We start from the raw sequence: 26,075 nt of genomic DNA on the forward strand, positions 1-26,075 counted from the left end.
GGTACAAAACTAATAGCTGTCATTCTAGCCAGTAGATCTAGAGGATCACGATGGAAGTTTCCTGGAATTCTTAAGGAAATGACAGATCTGCTTAGATAGTCTAGTCTTCACTGATGTACTTTCATTTCCTTCCTGTGTGGTTTCTCCCTAAGAAAACGTATATAAACAATGTCCCTAGCTCTTATATCCCCTCACTCCTTTCCAAATTTCTAGTCTACTGGTTCCCAGGAGTGAAATATATTTTAGAAAAGAACTTTAATTTAATTTTACTTATGCCTGTAAGTGTCTAACCCTTTATTATGTATTCTTCGTGCTCCTTCTGGGGGGTAGAACAGCATCCTTTGGAGATGGCTGGCACTGGTGTGTATGAAGCAGGACTGGAGAAAGTGGGAGGTCCTCTCCTCTTTCATTAACATTATATCCGGTTCAGGTTCCACAATTTAAAAAGGAGGAGAGTCCTTGGAACTAGCTCAGAAAAACTCCTAGATGACTAAATAATAATAAAACCAAATCCATAAGGAGGGGCAAAAGGGCCTGATGTTATTTAACTTGGACAAGACTAGAAACCGATTTGATGATGGTGTTGAAAAGCATGGAGGGTGGTCATGGAGGTCAACCATCAGCCATTCACCTGGACAGCTGAGAGTAGACAAACCAAGCCCACATATTGGTGGGGGCTGCAGCATGAAGGGTATTGAGTGAGTCAGGAAGTAGTCCCTCATTATGCAAAAAAATACCTTAGAAAGAATTATACAGGTAAGGTCTGAAAGATGGGGCAGTCAAATAACCCTTTAATTTTTAAAGTCTTTGTTTTGTTTTGAGGCTCATGTTAACGTATTCCTTAATTCGTAGTACACGCAAGACCCTTCTTAGGTTCTTAGGTTTTACATCTCATTCTATTTTTTCTCTCATTCACCCTCTTTCTTGCTCTTGACACCATATTCTTAAGATCTACCTATGTTGCCGATTATATTTCTAATATTTCTAATGCATTGTTTCTAACTGCTTTTTATTGGTTTCTTATTTATATGCACTCTTTGCTTATCGAATCCTCTGGACATTTCTGTTGTCTCCAGTTCTCACAAAGCATGCCATAATGAATATACTCATATGTATAGTTGAATACCCTTTAGATCTGGTTGATGGGGAGCAGGGGAAGGGAAAGGGGTAGGCTAGATGACCTATGTTTTCTTTAAGCAATGTGGAATACTGAATTGTCCATAAGATATGAAGACACATGATCTCACGAGGTCTAATCTAGTATTTCAAATATTTAGAAGCTTTTCTGAGTTCCTTAGTAATTTATTAAGACTTTAATAAGAGACTGAAATAATATTCTGGAACTTAAAGAGTGTGATCTTCAGTGATCTCCCCTTCTCAATGTCATTTTCTTCAACTTGGGCTAGTCAATTCTGGAAGCATTTTATTTCTCTATATTGGTCATTGATTACCTGGACAAAGCAAATGCAATGTTCTAAGAAATCATGTTAGTCATAAGGTTGAGTAAAATTTCTAAACTGTTTTGCTATTTTTTAAAGTTTATTTATTTATTTTGAGAGAGAGAGAGAGCCGGCACACATGTGTAAGTAGGAGAGGGGCAGGGTGGGGAAAAGACAGAATCCCACGCAGGCTCCATGCTGACAGCACAGATGTCGGGCTCAAACCCACAAACTTCGAGATCATGACCTGAGCCAAGATCAAGAATTGAATGCTCAACCGACTAAGCCACCCAGGCACCCCTAAAATGGTTTGATATTTTAAATGTTTATTTTTTTTGAGAGAGAGAGAGAAAGAGAGCATGAGCAGGGGAGGAGCAGAGAAAGAGGGAGAGAGAGAATCCCGAGTAGACTCCATGCTGTCAGTAAGGAGCCCCTTGCAGGGCTCAATCTTGATATTTTAATGATTGCAAAACCTGATGGCACTCAGTTGCCAGACATTAGATCCGGCAAAACACAGTTGCCAGACATTAGATCCTGAATCACCAGGATAGGGATTAGAACCTTAATAATGATACATTGTATTTATATAGTGTTTATAATTTATAGTGCTATTCATAAACATAATCCATCTGATTGAATCCTACAAAAAAACCTGTGAGATAGGTAGGGGTAGGATTATTATAGGTAGGTAGGGAGAGCTTCAATTGTAGGCGAAGAAATGGAGGTTCAAAGCAACCGAGTTATCCAAAGTCACTTGGTGATTTAAGTGACATTGCTGGAAGCAGAATGTGGGTCTTCTGAAGTTCCATCCAGCCTTTCTGCATCATCATGTCTAATGCTCAGAGAAACGATCTACTTTAGATTCAGAGTTATCCCCTGAGATGGACTTTCTGGAGTATCTGTTTTTTTCAATTATTTTGTGATGTTAATGAGAAGGCTGTAGCCGCACACCCTCTGTTTGTCCCATTAGTTGAACACCTGTTCATAAAAACAACTCAACTGGGTAAAAAAATAAGGGCTATATAATTGAGTTGCATGGCAACAAGCAGCATGAATGGTTGGACTTTGGCATACTTTGGAGCTCCAGAAAGTACCAAGAGCATGTCATTTTATTCATTACCTAATTACAGTCATAAAATAAGAATGGCGGTTGGACCATTAAAAAAATAATTGATTCCAGTAGGTTTGCACAAGGAGATAATTCCATTCTTCAGAGTCTTTTCTAGACATTTCAAAATGTACAAATAACCTGAGGAAGTTATAGCTGCTTGCATTAGACAGGTTACAGAGGCCTACATGTGCAATACCATGAAACTCCCTAATTATTGTTCCTTGTTATGTAATTAGGGCTCAGGCAAAAATATCGTAGAACCTGGTACACATTTTCAAAAAATTAATCATGGTGAAATGTCCCCAGAATTACAAATGGACAGCCCCTTTTCAGAGTCAGGCACTAGAAATAAGAACCTCTTCAGAAAAAAAAAAAAATCTAAAGTGACTAAATGGCTACAGAGCAATAGGACAATTCTACTTGATTCTCAGTTATCTGTGTGTGGCTTCGTGGTATGAACCTTTGTGTGTGTGTGTGTGTGTGTGTGTGTGTGTGTGTGTGTTTTAAATAGGCTTAACACTCAGCACAGAGTCCAACACAGAGCTTGAACTCATGACCCTGAGATCAAGACCTGAGCTGAAATCAAGAGTCCAATGCTTAACCAACTGAGCCACCCAGGTGCCCTTCACTGTATTAGATATTTTAAATACCGGACTGATTTCAGGGTACCTACGTGGCTCAGTTGGTTAAGTGTCAGACTCTTGATTTTAGCTCAGGTCATGATCTCCTGGTTTGTGAAATTTGCTTGGGATTCTCTCTCACTGTCCCTCCCCCACTTGTACACACGCATGCTCTCTCACTCTCTCTCTCTCTCTCAAAATAAATAAACAAAATACCAGAATGATTTTTATCATCAGTGTTTAAATTTTTGAGCACCCCTCCTCTTCTATGTAACAAACATACATCTCCCTACCCTGAAGCCTATTCATCTAATTAATTTAATTAATGTTCTAAATCAAACAGAATTAGGAAGCCAAATAAGTTACCACAAATGAATAAAATAACTTAACACATAAAAAGCATATTTATTATCTTCCATTTTGACTTACTTGTGCCATTTTTCCTGTCCACAAACTGTTTAGAAAGTTAATCTTTTTGTTATTTGCTTCTAACCTTAGTAGTGTAACTTTCTCTTTATGTTTAATAGTTTTCTTTAGAAAACATTGAGATTCCCTCTGCCCACTGCCTTAGCAGAAATCTATTTGTCTGATTTCTGGTGCATTAGGGCATCAGACATTTTCAAAGAGATTTGATAATTCAATTTACTTCACAAGTCTCTCCCCTCCTGGATTATCTGGTTTGAAAAGCTCTGAGCACATGGCTGTGCCTGGTGGAAATCTCTAGTGCAAGCCGTATTTGTTCCTTTGTTTATATTTGATCATAGGGCCAAACTTTGTTTGAGATGTAATGAACATTCACACTTACTAAGCATTAGCACAACCATAGTAACAATACCCAAAGCAGGCAGAGGCCCCAGCATATTCACCCCATCAGACAAATTTGTATCCTACCCATTCAAACTGGAATAAAAAGGAAATGTCAGGAAATTTGAAACTGTAGTGTATCCTCTTATTTTTAACCACAAAGCTGCAACAATAGGTTTTCTTAAGAGCAAAACGCAGCCTTCTGTTCATTACCATGGTTAGGTATGTATGTTTCTGTCTTCTAAGATTCTAACAGAACTGCATCTTGCTTATCTGTAACAACAGTACAGATACCTAAATTCAACAGGAATGTTTTTACTATCCCTCACTTAAGTGAGACGTTTAACATTTTACATATAAGGGGACCAGTATCCAGGTTTGCCTGGGACACTTGAGGTATGCTGTTGCCTTGATGTAATTACTCACAGCACTCCTTTTACACATATGTGTTCTAGGTTAGATGGCAAATTGTGTGGTCACGTTAATTTAACAGATAGGCTGAATATTAAAAAAGCACCTTGGTTCAAAATGTTTCATGGGCTCCTCAGTTGTCCTTTGAAGTAGAATCCAGGCACAAACTGTTCAGCAAACCAGGGGCATAGCCTGTAATGGGCCACAGCATTCCTCTTTCTTGGGTCAGTGACATTAGTAAACTGTTGATGAAGAATAACATGATGGGGCGCCTGGGTGGCGCAGTCGGTTAAGCGGCCGACTTCAGCCAGGTCACGATCTCGCGGTTCGTGAGTTCGAGCCCCGCGTCGGGCTCTGGGCTGATGGCTCAGAGCCTGGAGCCTGTTTCTGATTCTGTGTCTCCCTCTCTCTCTGCCCCTCCCCCGTTCATGCTCTGTCTCTCTCTGTCCCAAAAATAAATAAACATTGAAAAAAAAAAATTAAAAAAAAAAAAAAAAAAAAAAAGAATAACATGATAATTTAAACCAGGCCGTGCTGATCATCAGAATTTCAGAGGAGAAATGATCTCAGAGGTCACCTGGCCCAACATCTTCACTTTCCTGGGTGAATAAATCATTACACTTTTGGAAATATAAATGTCATTTTACAGTCTTCTAAGTTGTTTCTTGAGCAGAATCTCACTGAATCACAATTACAGTAAATAGAAAAGGAAGAAAGTTTTTCCCCACATTTTGCAGAAAAGAGAAGTAAGTTTTAAAAAAATGAAACTCAGCCAAGGTGATGTGACTATTAAGTAGAGGAGCTAAAAGTTGAAATGCAGGTCTGACTCTTTGCCCAGTGCTCTTTCCAATATCCTATACCAGTTTAATATTTTCATTCATTAATGAAGATTTAAAATATATCCTCTACATATAATCCATTAAAGATATACAACACTCCCTCTCTAACTAAGGCTATACACTCAAAAGAATCTTATTTCGGCTTCTCTCTTTCTCCTCCCACCTGCAAAGAGCTCTGGCCAGCAACTCAACTGTTCTTGTCTGACAGCACCTTTTGGTGGCTGGCCCAGGAAATGCAAGGCACAAAACTTTTCCTATCCCCTTCTTTATTTTGCCTTGGGTAAAAGGATGAGGAGAGGACCATGCAAAGTAATCTCTGGGTTTTTCTTTATTGATCATTAATTATGTCTCAGGTAACCTACATGTCACATCAGTGCTTCTCAACATTCCCCTTTGTCCTCTTTCCCCTTCTTTATTTCACCTATGACATGAATATAGCTCTAATGACTGTGCCTTTATAAGAGATGGGAAAGTCATAGTTCCTGAAGTGAAAATAAAGTTCAACCAGCAGGCACTCAATATGTATTCACTGCACACCCAACAATGTGTCTGGGACTATTCTGGATACTTGAGATACATCAGGGTTGTGCTATAAACCTCTAACTTCCTCAAAGTTTCCTGAAAACCCCTTCGGTATCTGCACAGAACCTCATTTCTGTAAGCCAAATCTTAATTAAAACTGCTTTTTCTTAAGTATTTGCTTTCAAAGTGAAATGATATCTTATGAAACTTCTTGAAGATATTTCAACAGGATTATTTTCTACTTTTCTTCTGTAACAAATATGTAGCATTTTAGTTACACTCCCTCTTGTGGGTTAGCCTGGAGTTCTACCTACAATTTATCATGTTCTGTCTAGAGAAAATTTCTTCTGAGTTTGTAACAATCATGGTAGAGATTGACTTTTGGAAAAGCAATCTGTTTACAATATGGAGATCTTCTATAAGGAGATTACAGAAATGGGGTTGCCTTCTTTCATTTGCCCATTTCTTTCTTTCTTTCTTTTTAAAGCTTATTTATTTATTGGGGTGGGGGGAGAGAGAGAGAGGACTCCAAGCAAGCTCCATGCTGTCAGCATAGAGCCCGTCACAGGGTTTGATCCCATGAACCATGAGATCATGACCTGAGCCAAAATCAAGAATCAGATGCTCAACTGACTGAGCCACCCAGGCCCTCTGCCCATTTATTTAGAAGGAGGTAGACCAATATTCTGCTTATTTCATATCACAAAAAAGTCTGAGGTTTTATTATTATCTTGAACTATTTCCCCATGTTTCTACATACAAAGCTTTGACTTAGAATATGAGTTGGGCTACCAATGAAAAGAAGTCAATGTGTACACAAAGAATTGTATGTGCAGGGTTAATGATTAATTCACTGCTGGAAGTCATTCACAGACACTCCCCACACCCGCCCCCACTACTGCCTCCAATATCTCTTTATAATATCTTGCTATTTTCTATAAGTAGCTGTAGAAAGTCTAGACAACTGAGGAACTTGTTTCAACAACAGCTTCAGGAGATACCTTAATCAATTCAATGTGACACTGTAAATCTAGCAATTAGGTAGCAGCAATAGTCACTAAGATCCAGCTGGCCTGGTTGAAGCCAACCTTTATATTCCATCCTGTCAGATGCCAAAAACTATTCATTTGTACACTATATTATTCACATAATGTCATCTTTCAATTTATGTCTGTACCAATTAAAGAAGAGCATGTGTGGAAAAGAAAGCCAGCCTGGTTGGTCGTGCTGCTGGTATTAACTGAGATCACTAATCCATTTAACTGGGTCAGAGCCATGTTGGTCACCAAGGTTTCGAAACATGTCACAGGGAGGGAGACATTGCTGCCAGGCTGGCTCCACCCCACAGGGAAGCCAGGGTAGACACAGGGCACTGCCTTACTTTTGTCCCAGGAGGTACCACCTGGCTTTACTGCTCCTCTTTCCACAACCACCATCAAGGTTCTTTGGTCTACATGGCTACTTAATGCAGAGAGGAAATACAGTGTAGTGGCTAAGAACACAGATGCAGAAGCTAGACATTCTGGGTTTGAATCCCTGCTCTACTACTCACTACATTTGTATTTGGGGAAAGTTATATACATCTCCTTGGGAAAGGTATAGAAGTTTCCATTTACATCAGTTTCTACATGTATAAAATGGAGACAGTAAGAGTGCCTATCCCATAATGCTGCTTCCTCTGATGATTATATGAGTTAATGCATCTAAGATGTAGGACTATGCCAGGCACATAGTAATTGATCAATAAATATGTTGTTATTGTTGCAGCAGGGATGAGATTTCTGTATACAATTCAAAAGATAGGAATCTACTCCATGCTGTTTCAGGCAGTAAGGACCAAAAGATTAGAAGGCTGGAAAGTTATTTTTTTCCAATGTAATGTTTTGGTTTTGAACATGGTCAGTCCTGGTTGTTGAAAATACAAAACAGTGTTTTTCCAACTTATGTCCTAAATCAAGTCATGCCAGATGCCAATTGGTTAAGTTCAGGTCAGCAAATAATGAGCCCTATTAAGTGCCAGATACTCCTAATGAATGCTGGAGAGATATAAATGTTTAAGAGATGACATACCCCCCCCCCCCCCACAGAAGAGCATATAATTTAGTGGGGAAGACAGGCCCAGGAACAAATTATTTTTTTTAAGTTTATTTATTTATTTCGAGAGAGACAGAGCATGTGCACATGGGGAAAGGGCAGAAGAGAGAGAGAAAATCCCAAGCAGGCTCCATGATGTCAGCACACAGCACGACGCAGGACTCAAACTCATGAACTGTGAGATCATGAGGTGAGCGGAAATCAAGAGTCAGACACTTAACTGACTGAGCCACCCAGGTGCCCTCAAATTATTTTAAAATGATTTCAATTTAGTCATTATTCTCTTACGCCAACACAGCCTAGAAAAATCTACCCACCAACTCATAGAGTATTTGTTCCTACTTATATTTAACTCCTCGCTACTCATCTTCTGATCTATTAATGCTTCCTCATTAATAGATGAAAGGATAAATTGAGAAGTGGTGGTGAGATGAGCAAAAAAAAAAAAAAAAAAAAAAAACCAACAACTAAATGCAAATCAACGCACAATGTAGAAATGCTAATGAGAAAACATGCTTAAGATATGACATCCTCCACCCTTCTATCCCCACCTCGTTAGTTTTGAAAACTTCCATCCAGAGATACATCTTATGATGGAGCAATATAGACAGGTTTTGCTGTGTGTGTGTGTGTGTGTGTGTGTGTGTGTGTGTGTGTGTGTGTGTTTAAGGTTCTGATTTCAACCCTTGTGCTTTACCATTCCAGAAAAATTTTTAAAAGAAATTGGCTCAATAGGTTAAGTGTTCAACTTTGGCTCAGTTGTGAGTTCTCACAGTTTGTGAGTTCAAGCCCAGCATTGGGCTGTCAGTGCAGAGCCTGTTTGTGATTTCCTCTCTCTCACTCTCTCTGCCTCTCCCCCACTCACTCATGAATGTGCTCTCTCTCTCAAAATAAACTTTAAAAAAATAAAAAGAAATTGCAACTCAGAAAGAGTGAAACTTATAAACTGTTCTTACCAACTTGCCACCCAAGAGACACTCCACTGAACGCCTAGCTCACAGTTATTTAAAGAACAATATCTTCCATAAGCAAGCACTTTATAGTTTAGGAATACTTCCCTACAATAATATCATATGAACTTTACAACAAAGCTGTGAGCTAGGTGAAGGTGTGTGTTACTATATCCCTTCTTTACATGAAAGAAATGGAGGCTCGGCAAAGTGATGTTTTGAATGATCAGTGATGTGGAAATGTTGGGGTTCAGAACCGATGGCCAAGAAAGAATTCTTGAGATGTCTTGTGTGCAAAAACACAGTTTTATTAAAGCACAGGGACAGGACCTGTGGGCAGAAAGAGCTGTACTGGGGTTGTGACAAATGATTAATTATATACTTTCAAGTTGGGAGGGGGTTAGGGATAGCATTAGGTCTCTAAGAAATTTTGGAAGCAAGTTTTCCAGGACCTTGAGGGAGTTAGCTGTTGTTAAGAAAAGGTCATGTATTACTGTTTAATAAAACCTTAGTCATGAGGGGCACCTGGGTGGCTCCGTTGGTTGGGTGTCCGACTTCGGCTCAGGTCATGATCTCACAGTGTGGGTTTGAGCCCTGTGTCGGGCTCTGTGCTGATAGCTCAGAGCCTAGACCCTGCTTTGGAGTCTGTGTCTCCCTCTCTCTCTGCTCCTCCCCCACTCATGCTCTGTCTCTCTCTCTCAAAAGTAAATAAAAATAAAAACCTTAGTCATGAGACCCTTCAGATATATATCAGGGGGCCATATGCTTGGAGGATGATTGCTAACATATATTTGGGGGGTAGAGATAAAGGAAGTTTCCAAAGGAATTTTTATATATTAAAGGAGACTTATAGGATCTTGGAGGTCGGGATAATGTTAAGCTAATATTGCCTTTGGCCCTGAGCAAAGTATTAACATCCAGGCAGCTGAGTTCCTAGAGGAAGGTCACTATGCCAGTTTCAAAGACTTGTCAGTGGGCTGTAAGTAGCAAGGAAATTTAATTTTTTCTTTTGCCTTTGTTTCCCACATCAGTCAGTATTTGGGATTTCTAACTGCTTGTCCTCAGGACTATATTAACTCAAATTTCATTCTGCTCTTAATTCTGCTGGGTTTCCTGGAAGAGAGGGGCTTCTAAGGCAAGAAGAAAGAGAATTAAGAGGAATGCCTGGAAAGTTGTAAGCTGAATTAGCAACTACACAAAGCACACATAAAAGGACACATCAGGGGCGCCTGGGTGGCTCAGTCGGTTGAGCATCCGACTTCAGCTCAGGTCATGGTCTCACAGTTTGTGGTTCGAGCCCTGCATCAAGCTCTGTGCTGACAGCTCGGAGCCTGGAGCCTGCTTTGGGTTCTGTGTCTCCCTCTCTCTCTGTCCCTCCCCTGCTCGTGCTCTGTCTCTCTCTGTCTCTCAAAAACAAATAAAAATGTTAAAAAAAATTTTTAAAAAGCACACATCAGATATACAGAACTTAAAAGAAGGCAGCCCTTCATATTTTTAAGCCTTGGGTTTCCAGCTCCCAAGAGAGATGTAATCCCAGAGCAGGGCTGAAACATCGAAAACCAAACTGATGACCCCTTTGCCTGACAAACCTTGGTGGGGATAAGAGGTACTTGGGATGGTGTGGCCCCTGGCCACTAGCTGGAATGGCAGAAACTCAAGTACAAGTTGGCATCTCAGTCTTCCTGCCTCATTGAGTCAAGTGTAGCATGTTCTGGGAGAACAGCGTGCTTGTCATTGTGAGCTGGCAGGTGGTTCTGCATGTGCCCGAAGCTGTTACCCTGAGTCAAAATTTAAGAGCTCCAATCTTATGGACAAACTTGAACAAATCTCCCCAATTTATCTGCACCTCAAACAATGGAGTCAGAACAAAGGTTGAGGGGGGTGAGTTACCTTGGTGTTAAGTAGACACTAAGGCTTTCCCAGGAGGCACGTGGAGGTCTGCATGAAGGCTGCAGTAGCAGCAAAGGGGATGACGCTGGAGAGACCACAACAGGTCAGCAGTGCCTGTCCCACGCTGGGAAAGACTGGCTGCTGCCAGCTCCAGTTCTTCAGTAAATAACAGACAATGACTCACATTAGAGCTCAATGATGCAAATAGTTGATTCAGTGATATCTTAGAATCTGTGACATCAGTAGAGCATAAGGAGAATATATTTTAAAGGCATAAATCGATCTTGTTACTCACAACCCCACAAACTGCCTTTACTGCTAGAGCCAGAATTAAAAGTAGAATTCTGAGTCTTCCTCCAATGCTGCAGACAAGTTAGTTAACCTTTCTCAGCAGCAAAAGAGGACTAATTCCATTCTGATTACTAGGAGAGGATTGTGAGAGAAACCAAAAGAACAAATTGCTTTTGAACTGGAGCTCAGCATTCCATGCTCATGGTATGGCAGTCCAAACACTTGAGCACATTATTTGGTTTTACAGGTTTATACCTATTTTAAATCCACCCCCTAGTAGTCTTTTTTAACACTTCCTGTCTATCCCTTCATCCTTTCTTCTTCTTCTACTCAGTCATTTAAAATCCATATCTGTTGTTTCCATTCAGACACTTTGATATTCACTTTGGGTGGTGGTGGGGGAGTGGATAATTGATATGGTTAACATGTTTTATTTTGTTTTGTTTTGGTTTGTTTTGTATTAAGTTCAGAATCAAGTCCTGACTTCCAGGAGCTCTGTAGAAGGGAAAATAGGAACATTTCTAGCATAAGACAGACAAAAAATCTACAATAATTGGTTTTCCATACATCTTTTGTATTGTTTTTTGTGACCCATGGAAATAAACTAGTCTGGAGACAGAGTGTAAACTCTCAAAAAATACTTCAAATCTCCTGCTGGGCTGGAACAGGAAATGCTTTTAAACAGTAAACAGTAAACATATGGAACCTTTTAGCCCCAAGAACTTATGCAAGATGAAAACATAAATAGCTGTGAGAGGTTTAGATATTACTCATGGATAAAAAGAATACATAACAATTTTGGCAAAAAATAAGTTTGACAGCACACGTATCAATGAGGATGTAGACCAAAGGAAATGCTAGACACTGTTTGTAGGAGCACAATCTTGTTCAACAACTTTGGAAAAGAAGTTGATATCCTGTTGAAAAGTTAAAAGCCACGTATCTTATGACCTGTTTCACTCATGTATACCCTAGAGAAACCTCTTGGATGTGCTTCAGAAGGCATATGAAAAAATGTTCCGAGAGGCAATGTTCATAATATTAAAAAACTGAAAACAATCCAAATATCCACCAGCAGGAAAGGGCCTAAATATAGTATATTCACAAGATGGAAACACTACTGAATATGAATGAACTTCTCTACATGCAGAAATATGGATGCATCTTGAAAACATGTTGATGAAAAAAGCAATTCACAGAATAATTATGTATAGTATAGGGGTGCCTAGGTGGCTCAGTGGGTTGAGTGTCTGACTCTTGATTTCGGCTCAGGTCACTATCCAGGATCATGGTATCAAGCCCCACATCAGGCTCCATACTGAGCATGGAGCCTGCTTAAGACTCTCTCTCTCTCTCTCTCTCTCTCTCTCTCTCTCCCTCTCTCTCTCTCTTCCTCCTTCCCTCCTTCTCTCTCTCTCCTTGCCTCTCTCCCCCACTTGCTCTCTCTAAAAAAATTTTAAAAAATAATATATATAGTTATATAATATAAAATATACTATATTTTATAGTATATACATACTATAAAATATACTATATTTTATATTATATACATACTATAAAATATACTATATTTTATATTATATATACTATATACTATATTACATACAGTATATAGTATATATATACACTATATACTATATTACATATAGTATATATACACTATATAAAAAATATATGGTATATATAAAATATAGTATATATAAAAAATATATATAGTATAGTTTATACTACTTTTATACAACTCAAAAATATACAAAGCTAAAACAAATATGTTCTTTTAGGGATCCATACATAAGTGATAGAATCTAGTTTAAAAGTCAGAGGAATGATTAATACAAAAATCAGAATTTTGATTTCCTCCAGGGGCAAATAAACCAGAGGGTGGGATTGGGAAGGCAATGCAAGTAGCTTCCATAGTCTTGGTAATGATTTAATTCTTAAATTGAGCAGGGTTCATTAGGGTTAATTTATGCTTCATAACTCAAATGTATATTACAAATACCCTTTTGATAACTAAATGATCTTTGAGTGGAAAATAAAAGTGTACACTTCCCTAATCTTCTGGGTAGACTTGATGGAAAACTTCCATCTTTTCCCTGAAAATGTAATTTGGTACCAATACAGATAAAACTCTGGGCAAGATGGATCATTAGTCTGATCAGGGATGTCTTTTTTTTTTTTTTTTTTTTTATTTATATATGAAATTTATTGTCAAATTGGTTTCCATACAACACCCAGTGCTCATCCCAAAAGGTGCCCTCCTCAATACCCATCACCCACCCTCTCCTCCCTCCCACCCCCCATCAACCCTTAGTTTGTTCTCAGTTCTCAACAGTCTCTTATGCTTTGGCTCTCTCCCACTCTAACCTCTTTTTTTTTTTTTTCCTTCCCCTCCCCCATGGGTTCCTGTTAAGTTTCTCAGGATCCACACAAGAGTGAAACCATATGGTATCTGTCTTTCTCTGTATGGCTTATTTCACTTAGCATCACACTCTCCAGTTCCATCCACGTTGCTACAAAAGGCCATATTTCATTTTTTCTCATTGCCACGTAGTATTCCATTGTGTATATAAACCACAATTCCTTTTTTTTTTTATTTATATATGAAATTTATTGTCAAATTGGTTTCCATACAACACCCAGTGCTCATCCCAAAAGGTGCCCTCCTCAATACCCATCACCCACCCTCTCCTCCCTCCCACCCCCCATCAACCCTTAGTTTGTTCTCAGTTCTCAACAGTCTCTTATTCTTTGGCTCTCTCCCACTCTAACCTCTTTTTTTTTTTTTTTTTCCTTCCCCTCCCCCATGGGTTCCTGTTAAGTTTCTCAGGATCCACATAAGAGTGAAACCATATGGTATCTGTCTTTCTCTGTATGGCTTATTTCACTTAGCATCACACTCTCCAGTTCCATCCACGTTGCTACAAAAGGCCATATTTCATTTTTTCTCATTGCCACGTAGTATTCCATTGTGTATATAAACCACAATTTCTTTATCCATTCATCAGTTGATGGACATTTAGTCTCTTTCCATAATTTGGCTATTGTTGAGAGTGCTGCTATGAACATTGGGGTACAAGTGCCCCTATGCATCAGTACTCCTGTGTCCCTTGGATAAATTCCTAGCAGTGCTATTGCTGGGTCATAGGGTAGGTCTATTTTTAATTTTCTGAGGAACCTCCACACTGCTTTCCAGAGTGGCTGCACCAATTTGCATTCCCACCAACAGTGCAAGAGGGTTCCCGTTTCTCCACATCCTCTCCAGCATCTATAGTCTCCTGATTTGTTCATTTTGGCCACTCTGACTGGCGTGAGGTGATACCTGAGTATCTTTTCATCTTTTCATGTGCCTGTTGGCCATCCGGATGTCTTCTTTAGAGAAGTGTCTATTCATGTTTTCTGCCCATTTCTTCACTGGGTTATTTGCTTTTCGGGTGTGGAGTTTGGTGAGCTCTTTAGAGATTTTGGATACTAGCCCTTTGTCCGATATGTCATTTGCAAATATCTTTTCCCATTCTGTTGGTTGCCTTTTAGTTTTGTTGCTTGTTTCCTTTGCTGTGCAGAAGCTTTTTATCTTCATAAGGTCCCAGTAATTCACTTTTGCTTTTAATTCCCTTGCCCTTGGGGATGTGTCGAGTAAGAGATTGCTACGGCTGAGGTCAGAGAGGTCTTTTCCTGCTTTCTCCTCTAAGGTTTTGATGGTTTCCTGCCTCACATTCAGGTCCTTTATCCATTTTGAGTTTATTTTTGTGAATGGTGTGAGAAAGTGGTCTAGTTTCAACCTTCTGCATGTTGCTGTCCAGTTCTCCCAGCACCATTTGTTAAAGAGACTGTCTTTTTTCCATTGGATGTTCTTTCCTGCTTTGTCAAAGATGAGTTGGCCATACGTTTGTGGGTCTAGTTCTGGGGTTTCTATTCTATTCCATTGGTCTATGTGTCTGTTTTTGTGCCAATACCATGCTGTCTTGATGATGACAGCTTTGTAGTAGAGGCGAAAGTCTGGGATTGTGATGCCTCCTGCTTTGGTCTTCTTCTTCAAAATTACTTTGGCTATTCGGGGCCTTTTGTGGTTCCATATGAATTTTAGGATTGCTTGTTCTAGTTTCGAGAAGAATGCTGGTGCAATTTTGATTGGGATTGCATTGAATGTGTAGATAGCTTTGGGTAGTATTGACATTTTGACAATATTTATTCTTCCAATCCATGAGCAGGGAATGTCTTTCCATTTCTTTAAATCTTCTTCAATTACCTTCATAAGCTTTCTATAGTTTTCAGCATACAGATCCTTTACATCTTTGGTTAGATTTATTCCTAGGTATTTTATGCTTCTTGGTGCAATTGTGAATGGGATCCGTTTCTTTATTTGTCTTTCTGTTGCTTCATTGTTAGTGTATAAGAATGCAACTGATTTCTGTACATTGATTTTGTATCCTGCAACTTTGCTGAATTTATGTATCAGTTCTAGCAGACTTTTGGTGGAGTCTATCGGATTTTCCATGTATAATATCATGTCATCTGCAAAAAGCGAAAGCTTGACTTCATCTTTGCCAATTTTGATGCCTTTGATTTCCTTTTGTTGTCTGATTGCTGATGCTAGAACTTCCAGCACTATGTTAAACAACAGAGGTGAGAGTGGGCATCCCTGTCGTGTTCCTGATCTCAGGGAAAAAGCTCTCAGTTTTTCCCCGTTGAGGATGATGTTAGCTGTGGGCTTTTCATAAATGGCTTTTATGATCTTTAAGTATGTTCCTTCTATCCCGACTTTCTCAAGGGTTTTTATTAAGAAAGGGTGCTGGATTTTGTCAAAGGCCTTTTCTGCATCGATTGACAGGATCATATGGTTTATCTCTTTTTTTTTGTTAATGTGATGTATCACGTTGATTGATTTGCGAATGTTGAACCAGCCCTGCATCCCAGGAATGAATCCCACTTGATCATGGTGAATAATTCTTTTTATATGCCGTTGAATTCGATTTGCTAGTATCTTATTGAGAATTTTTGCATCCATATTCATCAGGGATATTGGCCTGTAGTTCTCTTTTTTTACTGGGTCTCTGTCTGGTTTAGGAATCAAAGTAATACTGGCTTCATAGAATGAGTCTGGAAGTTTTCCTTCCCTTTCTATTTCTTGGAATAGCTTGAGAAGGATAGGTATTATCTCTGCTTTAAACGTCTGGTAGAACTCCCCTGGGAAGCCATCTGGTCCTGGACTCTTATTTGTTGGGAGATTTTTGATAACCGATTCAATTTCTTCGCTGGTTATGGGTCTGTTCAAGCTTTCTATTTCCTCCTGATTGAGTTTTGGAAGAGTGTGGGTGTTCAGGAATTTGTCCATTTCTTCCAGGTTGTCCAATTTGTTGGCATATAATTTTTCATAGTATTCCCTGATAATTGTTTGTATCTCTGAGGGATTGGTTGTAATAATTCCATTTTCATTCATGATTTTATCTATTTGGGTCATCTCCCTTTTCTTTTTGAGAAGCCTGGCTAGAGGTTTGTCAATTTTGTTTATTTTTTCAAAAAACCAACTCTTGGTTTCGTTGATCTGCTCTACAGTTTTTTTAGATTCTATATTGTTTATTTCTGCTCTGATCTTTATTATTTCTCTTCTTCTGCTGGGTTTAGGCTGCCTTTGCTGTTCTGCTTCTATTTCCTTTAGGTGTGCTGTTAGATTTTGTATTTGGGATTTTTCTTGTTTCTTGAGATAGGCCTGGATTGCAATGTATTTTCCTCTCAGGACTGCCTTCGCTGTGTCCCAAAGCGTTTGGATTGTTGTATTTTCATTTTTGTTTGTTTCCATATATTTTTTAATTTCTTCTCTAATTGCCTGGTTGACCCACTCATTCGTTAGTAGGGTGTTCTTTAACCTCCATGCTTTTGGAGGTTTTCCAGACTTTTTTCTGTGGTTGATTTCAAGCTTCATAGCATTGTGGTCTGAAAGTATGCATGGTATGATTTCAATTCTTGTAAACTTATGAAGGGCTGTTTTGTGACCCAGTATATGATCTATCTTGGAGAATGTTCCATGTGCACTCGAGAAGAAAGTATATTCTGTTGCTTTGGGATGCAGAGTTCTAAATATATCTGTCAAGTCCATCTGATCCAATGTCTCATTCAGGGCCCTTGTTTCTTTATTGACCGTGTGTCTAGATGATCTATCCATTTCTGTAAGTGAGGCGTTAAAGTCCCCTGCAATTACCACATTCTTATCAATAAGGTTGCTTATGTTTATGAGTAATTGTTTTATATATTTGGGCGCTCCGGTATTCGGCGCATAGACATTTATAATTGTTAGCTCTTCCTGATGGATAGACCCTGTCACTATTATATAATGTCCTTCTTCATCTCTTGTTACAGCCTTTAATTTAAAGTCTAGTTTGTCTGATATAAGTATGGCTACTCCAGCTTTCTTTTGCCTTCCAGTAGCATGATAAATAGTTCTCCATCCCCTCACTCTCAATCTAAAGGTGTCCTCAGGTCTAAAATGAGTCTCTTGTAGACAGCAAATAGATGGGTCTTGTTTTTTTATCCATTCTGATACCCTATGTCTTTTGGTTGGCGCATTTAATCCATTTACATTCAGTGTTATTATAGAAAGGTATGGGTTTAGAGTCATTGTGATGTCTGTATGTTTTATGCTTGTAGTGATGTCTCTGGTACTTTGTCTCACAGGGTCCCCCTTAGGATCTCTTGTAGGGCTGGTTTAGTGGTGACAAATTCCTTCAGTTTTTGTTTGTTTGGGAAGACCTTTATCTCTCCTTCTATTCTAAATGACAGACTTGCTGGATAAAGGATTCTCGGCTGCATATTTTTTTCTGTCTAGCACACTGAAAATCTCGTGCCAATTCTTTCTGGCCTGCCAAGTTTCAAAAGAGAGATCAGTCACGAGTCTTATAGGTCTCCCTTTATATGTGAGGGCACGTTAACCCCTTGCTGCTTTCAGAATTTTCTCTTTATCCTTGTATTTTGCCATTTTCACTATGATATGTCGTGCAGAAGATCGATTCAAGTTACGTCTGAAGGGAGTTCTCTGTGCCTCTTGGATTTCAATGCCTTTTTCCTTCCCCAGTTCAGGGAAGTTCTCAGCTATTATTTCTTCAAGTACCCCTTCAGCACCTTTCCCTCTCTCTTCCTCCTCTGGGATACCAATTATGCGTATATTACTTCTTTTTAGTGTATCACTTAGTTCTCTAATTTTCCCCTCATACTCCTGGATTTTTTTTATCTCTCTTTTTCTCAGCTTCCTCTTTTTCCATAAGTTTATCTTCTAGTTCACCTATTCTCTCCTCTGCCTCTTCAATCCGAGCCGTGGTGGTTTCCATTTTGTTATGCATTTCGTTTAAAGCGTTTTTCAGCTCCTCGTGACTGTTCCTTAGTCCCTTGATCTCTCTAGCAAGAGATTCTCTGCTGTCAGCTATACTGTTTTCAAGCCCAGCGATTAATTTTATGACTATTATTCTAAATTCACTTTCTGTTATATTATTTAAATCCTTTTTGATCAGCTCATTAGCTGTTGTTATTTCCTGGAGATTCTTCTGAGGGGAATTCTTCCGCTTGGTCATTTTGGATAGTCCCTGGCGTGGTGAGGACCTGCAGGGCACTTCCCCTGTGCTGTGGTGTATAACTGGAGTTGGTGGGCGGAGCCGCAGTCAGACCTGATGTCTGCCCCCAGCCCACCGCTGGGGCCACAGTCAGACTGGTGTGTGCCTTCTCTTCCCCTCTCCTAGGGGCGGGATTCACTGTGGGGTGGCATGGCCCGTCTGGGCTACTTGCACACTGCCAGGCTTGTGATGCTGGGGATCTGGCGTCTTAGCTGGGGTGGGTAGGCAAGGTGCACAGGGGCAGGAGGGGCAGGCTTAGCTTGCTTCTCCTTAGGTGATCCACTTCAGGAGGGGCCCTGTGGCAGCAGGAGGGAGTCAGATCCGCTGCCGGAGGTTTGGCTCCGCAGAAGCGCAGAGTTGGGTGTTTGCACACAGCAAGCAAGTTCCCTGGCAGGAACTGGTTCTCTTTGGGATTTTGGCTGGGGGATGGGCGGGGGAGATGGCGCTGGCGAGCGCCTTTGTTCCCCACCAAACTGAGCTCTGTCGTCCGGGGGCTCAGCAGCTCTCCTTCCCTTTGTCCTCCAGCCTTCCCGCTTTCTGAGCAGAGCTGTTAACTTATGACCTCCCAGACGCTAAGTCGCGCTTGCTGTCGGAACACAGTCTGTCAGGCCCCTCCGCTTTTTGCAAGCCAGACTTGGGGGCTCTGCTTGGCCGGCGAGCCGCCCCTCCGCCCCGGCTCCCTCCCGCCAGTCCGTGGAGCGCGCACCGCCTCGCCGCCCTTCCTACCCTCTTCCGTGGGCCTCTCGTCTGGGCTTGGCTCCGGCGACTCCGTTCTGCTAATCCTCTGGCGGTTTTCTGGGTTATTTAGGCAGGTGTAGGTGGAATCTAAGTGATCAGCAGGACGCGCGGTGAGCCCAGCGTCCTCCTACGCCGCCGTCTTCCCTCTCCTCCTATTTATTTATAGGGATGTCTTTTTAAGAAAAAAAAAAGTTTCTAATTTCAACATACTAAATGCTTATTATAGAAAATGGGGAAAACCAGAGAAACATAAAGAAAAAAAGGTATAGCATCTGTAGACCCACAATCTAGGTATAATCACTTTTAACGTTTTGTTATATTTTCCTCTAGTTTTTTTAAATATATAAAACTAGAATTGATATAGCACTTAAAAATATATATTTTCCTATTTCTATTTGGAATCCTGTTTCCCTGAACACAGTAGTGATGCTTTGTGTATACAAATATACATTTGGTGTATTTGTAGTCTAATGTTCGGTTTTAAGTTCTAGTACACAATTCATCCATATAAATGATAACTTAATTTTAGCATTTTTCTGATTGGAAACTTTAAGAAATTAGAGAAGGATAATCATTTGTCAAGTTTTCCCAGTCCTTTCCACTATAATTTTTAACTTCTAAATCAATTACAGATATTTATATGAAAAGACGGAAGGAATCTTTCTTTCGATGATCTGTTGTCTTAGACTCTGATTTCAATGTAAAAATACGTTTTTCTGAAATATTTTTAAAATGGTTTTATATTATTTCTAAAGTTTTGAAAGCAGGGAAAAATTTCTCATGATAATTCATAATTTGAAAGGCATTTTCCCCTTTCCTGACCATACGTACAAAAGATTAATAGCATGGTGTCTAAATGTTTTTTTCCCAAGGTATATATTTTTTATTTTTAAAACTTTATTCCTTTAAAACTACCTCAACCTACACTCAAGTGTTGAGATGATTGACAGCATCAGAGGTAGAAGATATTTTAATGCATTTTTACAGCTATAAAGTATAAGAAGTTCTAAACACTTATCATTGATTTTAATGATGAAATTGTGAAATCTTATAGGAGCTGAAATACTCTTTATATCTCTCCCACCCTGGATTCCTAAAATTGTTCTGATTCAGAAGGACTGTGGTGACACTGGACATTTAAAAAAATTTTTTTTTAATATTTATTATTTCTGAGACAGAGAGAGACAGAGCATGAGTAGGGGAGGGGCAGGGAGAGAGGGAGACACAGAATCTGAAACAGGCTCCAGGTTCTGAGCTGTCAGCACAGAGCCCAATGTGGGGCTCGAACTCACAAAGCACGAGCACATAACCTGAGCAGAAGTCAGTTGCTCAACCGACTGTGCCACCCAGGCGCCCCATGACCCTGGACATTTTTACAGGTGACTCTGAGTCCCCACCAGACATGAGCACTATTGCTCCATGCTTAAGGACATTAATCAAACAAAAAACAAAAACAAATACTCAAACTAAAATTCTCTTTTGAAAGCAGCCCTCATGTTAGCCTGGGAGGCAGATCAATATTCCACTCCTATCTGTCAACTTCTGGGAGACACTGACAGCTTGGATGATGTCCCTTGCACCCTGTCCAGAGTAGTTCTGTAACTGATGAATATGGGAGACTCTAACCCCATCCAAAGACCCTCCAATTCTCTTGTGGATAGAAGAGCACATTATTTTTCTCACTTACGAAAATACTAAATGCTTCAAGAGCCCATTGCTTCCTGAAAGTCCACAGTGAATATAAAGGGGATTTGGGCTAAAGAAAATTGGGAGATGGCCCTAAAAAATGATTCAAAGGCTTTTTTTCTCTTTTGGCCAGCTCACCATGGGACTGTTTCTGAGGAGTATCTACCACTGATAACCATTTGGTTTGATATTAATGGCTTTACAAAGAGACCAGATGGCTGGGAGAGGGAGAAAATGGTAAATATGAGCCCACAGCAATGTCAGAAGGTTACCAGTTTGTAGCACTCTCTGTGAGCTAGTTCATATAATAAATACCTTTAAAATAAATAACTACAGGCTTAGGGGACAAGGGTAAAACTGTCTAACCAGGTGTTGGAATTCATTTAGGAAAGAGCCAGCAGTTTTCATTTAACCTCTTGAAAAGATTTATGCATGGCCTTTCCAACCACAAAAGAAAACACAACCACAGGACAAATTACTCTTGAATGTTTCAGAAGATAGAACTATAACCACAGCAACAATGGAACTTATGCAGAGATTAAAGTTTAAGAAGCTTTAAAATATTTTTAGTTCTTTTCATCTGCAAGTGTTTAGACTACCTTCAGAGAAGCTTTTCAACAGTTTCCTCACTGGAAAGAGTTGAGAAGTTTTATAAAGCCAAGGTTACTGGGGTGATTTGGTTTTTAAATTTCCTTTAAAAGAGAGGGAGAGAAGAAACCAGTACCGGCTGCAAACACTTGTCCACCAAAGAGGACTGAGATAACAGAAACTGAGTTTTGTGGAGAAACAGTAGATAGATCTGACTATAGAGGTCAGATCTTTCGTCCTCATTTCTAGAAATCAAGCTTGTTTGTTTGGTGTACCTTGGAGAAATACGTACTTTCAAACGGACTGCCCACGAGTCTCCTTAGCAGCCGAGCAAGTCCAGTGGCCCTCAGCCAAGTAACCCAAGGAGTACTTCAAAGTCAACCGGAAGCTACCCGTGAAACCTCATACAAAGTCCTGTAATAGGAAGTCACAAAAACATAAGAGAAAATGCACCTGCTTAAATGTAAGGACAGTAGCAGCCCTTGAGTTATCTAACAGCAAATATGTAACAGAGAGAAAGAAGTACATGCAGAACAGTCCTTGAACCTGAGTCCAGTTTAGAAATCCATACCTTTGGTTAATACTTCTGAAGGACTGAGGATCCTACAAAGAAGCAAAAATTTCACAGAGAAGAGGCAGTATCATTGTGTCAATGGAATTAGCTGGAAACTTTCTGGGGTAAGAAATCAGAGGCTGTCATTTCCCCTCTCCTGTGTTCTTTTAGGCAAAATGAACAGTGGTGAGTGGTTCCAGTGGGCAGCTTTGGCTGGAATTGGTATTCTAGAAGACAGTCAATGCTCATTCAAAAGCCCCTGCCTTTAAACTGTTGCCCTCCTGATTTTTTCTATCAAACTAAAGATATAATGGGCTGCTGAGAAGGGTCTTGCAGAGCACAGAACTGACACTGAAGCTAAGGCTTTTCAAACTCCAGGGTGCTGGTCACTCACTGGGCAACGCTGGGATAGTGAGTCTTCCTGTGCCTCAGTCTCCCTGTGCCAACATCCTGGGCTGTTCCAGGAGAGGACCAGAGAAGTTAATCTCCAAGGTTCTCTCCAGTACTGAACTTCTGGGTCAAAGAAAAGGGGAGATAGGTGCCAACAGGAGAGGAGGCATGTCTGACCTGGCTTAAGCCTGTGAGCACTGTGACGGGAGCCATTGGTACAGATTTTTCAATGGGAGGGCACATAACACCCTAAAAACAGGAAGATTTCACTGTAATAGGACAAGTGCCTTGAGCCCAAGACTCTCTTACAGTAGAATGGCTTCTTGTCCTACCTGAAAGCCTCTTCAAGTGGCCCAGAGGAGAGGTAAAGACATTTATTAGGGAGCACAAGCTGCAGGTCACAGTAGAGAAGGTTGTAACAGCATCAGGTACACTATGCAGGTAGATCAGTGAAGTGTGGCTCCTCTCCAGGCACCAACCACATCAAAACCTACTCAGGATTATGCTGGATGATTTTGCAATTGTTTGTTTAAACAACAAACCAACGTGATTCCCACACTTGTGCATGTCTTTTACTGTCAGCAAAGTCAAGTCCTGACCTGTTTGCACCAAACCCTCAGTCAAGGTCTTCAAGACTGTAACTTCCTACACCTCCCTACATCTTAAATTGTGAGAAGGGGGAGGAGGGGTGCACATCTGCCTTGTTTGTTTGTTTTTGTTTCGTTTTGCCCCAGCTCAGAGGCCATTTAAGTATGGAAAGGGTGCAGCAGGAAGTCGTGGTACCCAGAATTTGCTAAAGCGATGTTTGGCTCGGAAGTAAGGAAAATACGAGAGACTTTGAAGTTGGTAATGAAGCGGGCTCTCGACCACGTACGCCCTGCTACAATGTCCAGACAGCGCTAGGCAGTGAACCGCGCGTTGAGGGGAGGCTGTGGATTCTCGGCTTTAGTTAGAAAAACGGGGGTGGAGGGGTGGGAGGGATGGCGAAGCAGGCTGCAGACTGCAGAGTGACTCACACAAGCCCTCAGGTGAGCGTTTCTCCTGATGTTCTCAGCTACCGGCCTTGAGAACTCCAGGAGGGAACGACGTGAAAGGGGGAGATGAAAAGTGCGGCTCCAGGCGCCCCCCCCCCCCTTTAAGAAGTAACTGCTGTCCGGGTCATTTCTTTGTAGTAGGGGTGGGGTGTACAGCCCTCCTAGGCTAAACCACGTTAGAGACAGAACGACGCGTTCCGGTGAGGTGTGTCCCCACCCCCGCGATCTGTCAGGGCTGTCCCTTTGAAGGCGATTTTCAAAACCGCCGCCGAGCCTCCTCCGCTCGTTCCTGGGAGCCTCCGGGCCAGGAGGGCGCGTCATCGTCCTCCGCCGCTCCGGCCCCGGGCCCCGCGGAAAGTTGCCGTGAGAACCGCCGGGCAGGCCCGGAGGCCGGAGGACGCGCGGCTCTGCGGTGGGACCCTTCGGCGCGCCCGGCCAGGAGCCCGGGGACCCGCGCGACCGTGCGCCCGCGGAAGGGGACAGCCCCGCGCGCAGAGGTGCCGAGCCGGCCGCGCCCGGGATCTCCGTCCCTCCGCACTACCCGTCCGCCCGCGGCCTCGCTCACCGCCGCCGCTCCTTCCCTCCCCGCAGGCGCGCCGAGACCATGTCGGCGGAGACCGCGAGCGGCCCCACAGAGGACCAGGTGGAGATCCTGGAGTACAACTTCAACAAGGTCAACAAGCACCCGGACCCAACCACGCTGTGCCTCATCGCGGCCGAGGCCGGCCTTTCCGAGGAGGAGACCCAGGTGAGCCCCGCACGCGCCCCGACCCCCTGCCCGCCGCGGCCGTCTCGCGAATGCGGGGTCCCCCTCGCGCTCCACTCCCACCTCGCCGCCCTTCCCCTATCTTCCGTCGCTTCTGCCGGCACCCCGGGAGTTCAAACCCCGCTGCGCTCCACCGCCGCATCCCAGCTTCCCGGCTCCGGGGGGCGCCCCGTCTGCCCCCCAGTCCCAGCTCCCCCAGGAACCATTCAGAAACCTCACGATCACCCTTCCTTCATCCGTGCGTTTCCACTCTCCCCACAGCCCGGGAGAAGCGCGCTCTTCTCTCTCCAGGTTAGGAGCTGCGTCCCTGGTCCACTCTCACCGCCCCCCCCCCCCCCCCCCCACCGCCCCAACCCGGCACCGCCACTCAACTTCTCCCCTGGGCTGTGGGCGCAACTTTCGGAAGAGGTGCCTGCTTGCGCTGAGTCCAGCGCCCTCAAATGTATTCTCGGCCAGAGTCTCAAAGCTGGAAGGGACCTTAGACGATCAGCTATAAACTCCGTCCTGGCTTTGGCAACCCAGGAAACTAAGGCCAAGAGGGAGAGAACCGCCAGGATGGCAAGGGTCTTTAAGCTTGCTCTTTCTACCCGGCCACATTGCAGCTTCCCCTTAGCTGCAGAGCTAACATTGCATATATCGAGGGAGATTTCACATTTTAAAAAATTCCAGTCTTTTTTCTGGAGTTTTCCAAGAAGGTAAGCATCTGACATCACGACTGAAGGGAGTGGAAGCAGATGTCCCCTTAAGTGCATTAGATTGATGTATCTATTTTTAAAAGCACCTGTGTTATTGGGAAATTTGTTTAGGGTAGATGGTGAATGCAATAATGCCCATGATTATTAACCTTCAGGTGCAATGTTGACCCCTTCAGCTGCCTGTTTTTTAAAACCCTGTCCAGAGTTTATCTGATTTCTATTTTCCCTTTGGTCATGGAAAGACAATTAGTTATGCATGAAGATACTACTACTTGGAACCACTCTAGCATCTCTCCCACGGGAGCCCAAAGCACTTCCACACTCCTAGTCTCAATTCTAGAGACATTCTCATTCTTCCCATTTTATAGATTAGAGCATCAAGCACTTTGACCTCTCCTCATATCGAACCATACTTAGGTGAGGCTTTAAAGCTTGTAAAGGGTGCTTCAGTGTATCGTCAAACCAAGACCCTGGACCCCAAGTCTAAAATGACTTTTACTAATTAAGCCAGATGCACTTTGGAGAAATTGCCCATAGAAAATCCGGCTGTTCCTAGGTCAGATAGAAAGTCAAGTGTATCTGTTTTTAGCAAAGGGAATAGCTGTCTGACTAACCAGAACTTAATGGAAGGTGACTTACTGTAACCCAAGTCTAACAGTTCATGTTTCTTGGAACCCCCTGAGGAGGCAGCCTGCTGAAGCTTTATCATTTAAAATCCCACACTATATGTAGAAAAGAAGAGTGATCACAGAGATAAGAACTCATCTATTAAAAAGAAGTCTGCGGATTTATTGTGGGCACTGTACCAACTAGGGGTCTGAGCTCTTCTCAGCCTCTAATTCCACCACAGATCACCCTTACCGGTAAGGCAGAATAATTATGTTGCCCTTTGTGATGACTGATACTTGCCAGGTATTGTTCCAGTCACCCTCCAAGTATTAAATCACTTGTCACAACAGTTCTGTATGGTAGGTAGTATTAGCTCAGTTGGACAGATAAGAGAACCAGGGCACAGAAAGGTTAAGAAACTGGCCCAAGGCCACAACTAGGAAG

The 26,075-nt window shown here is 41.7% G+C and overlaps 1 protein-coding gene across 4 annotated transcripts in view; it reads left to right on the forward strand.

Moving 5' to 3' along the window:
- Positions 1 to 26,075, forward strand: part of HOPX (HOP homeobox) — a 37,536-nt gene that overhangs the window by 5,893 nt on the left and 5,568 nt on the right. Inside the window, exons 1-2 of one of the 4 annotated variants that reach the window (XM_086704979.1) lie at positions 23,422 to 23,555; positions 24,153 to 24,309. In XM_086704979.1, coding sequence (XP_086561105.1) covers positions 24,166 to 24,309 — 144 coding nt within the window. In that variant the 5' untranslated portion in view covers positions 23,422 to 23,555; positions 24,153 to 24,165. Of the gene's footprint in view, positions 1 to 23,421; positions 23,556 to 23,657; positions 23,767 to 23,825; positions 24,059 to 24,152; positions 24,310 to 26,075 lie in introns of those variants that run through there. The other 3 variants (XM_086704978.1, XM_086704980.1, XM_086704977.1) reach the window with 3 other exon arrangements.

The sequence above is a fragment of the Puma concolor genome, chromosome B1 (assembly GCF_028749965.1).
Source record: "Puma concolor isolate L17-30 chromosome B1, mPumCon1.1.hap2, whole genome shotgun sequence".
Classification (NCBI taxonomy): domain Eukaryota; kingdom Metazoa; phylum Chordata; class Mammalia; order Carnivora; family Felidae; genus Puma; species Puma concolor.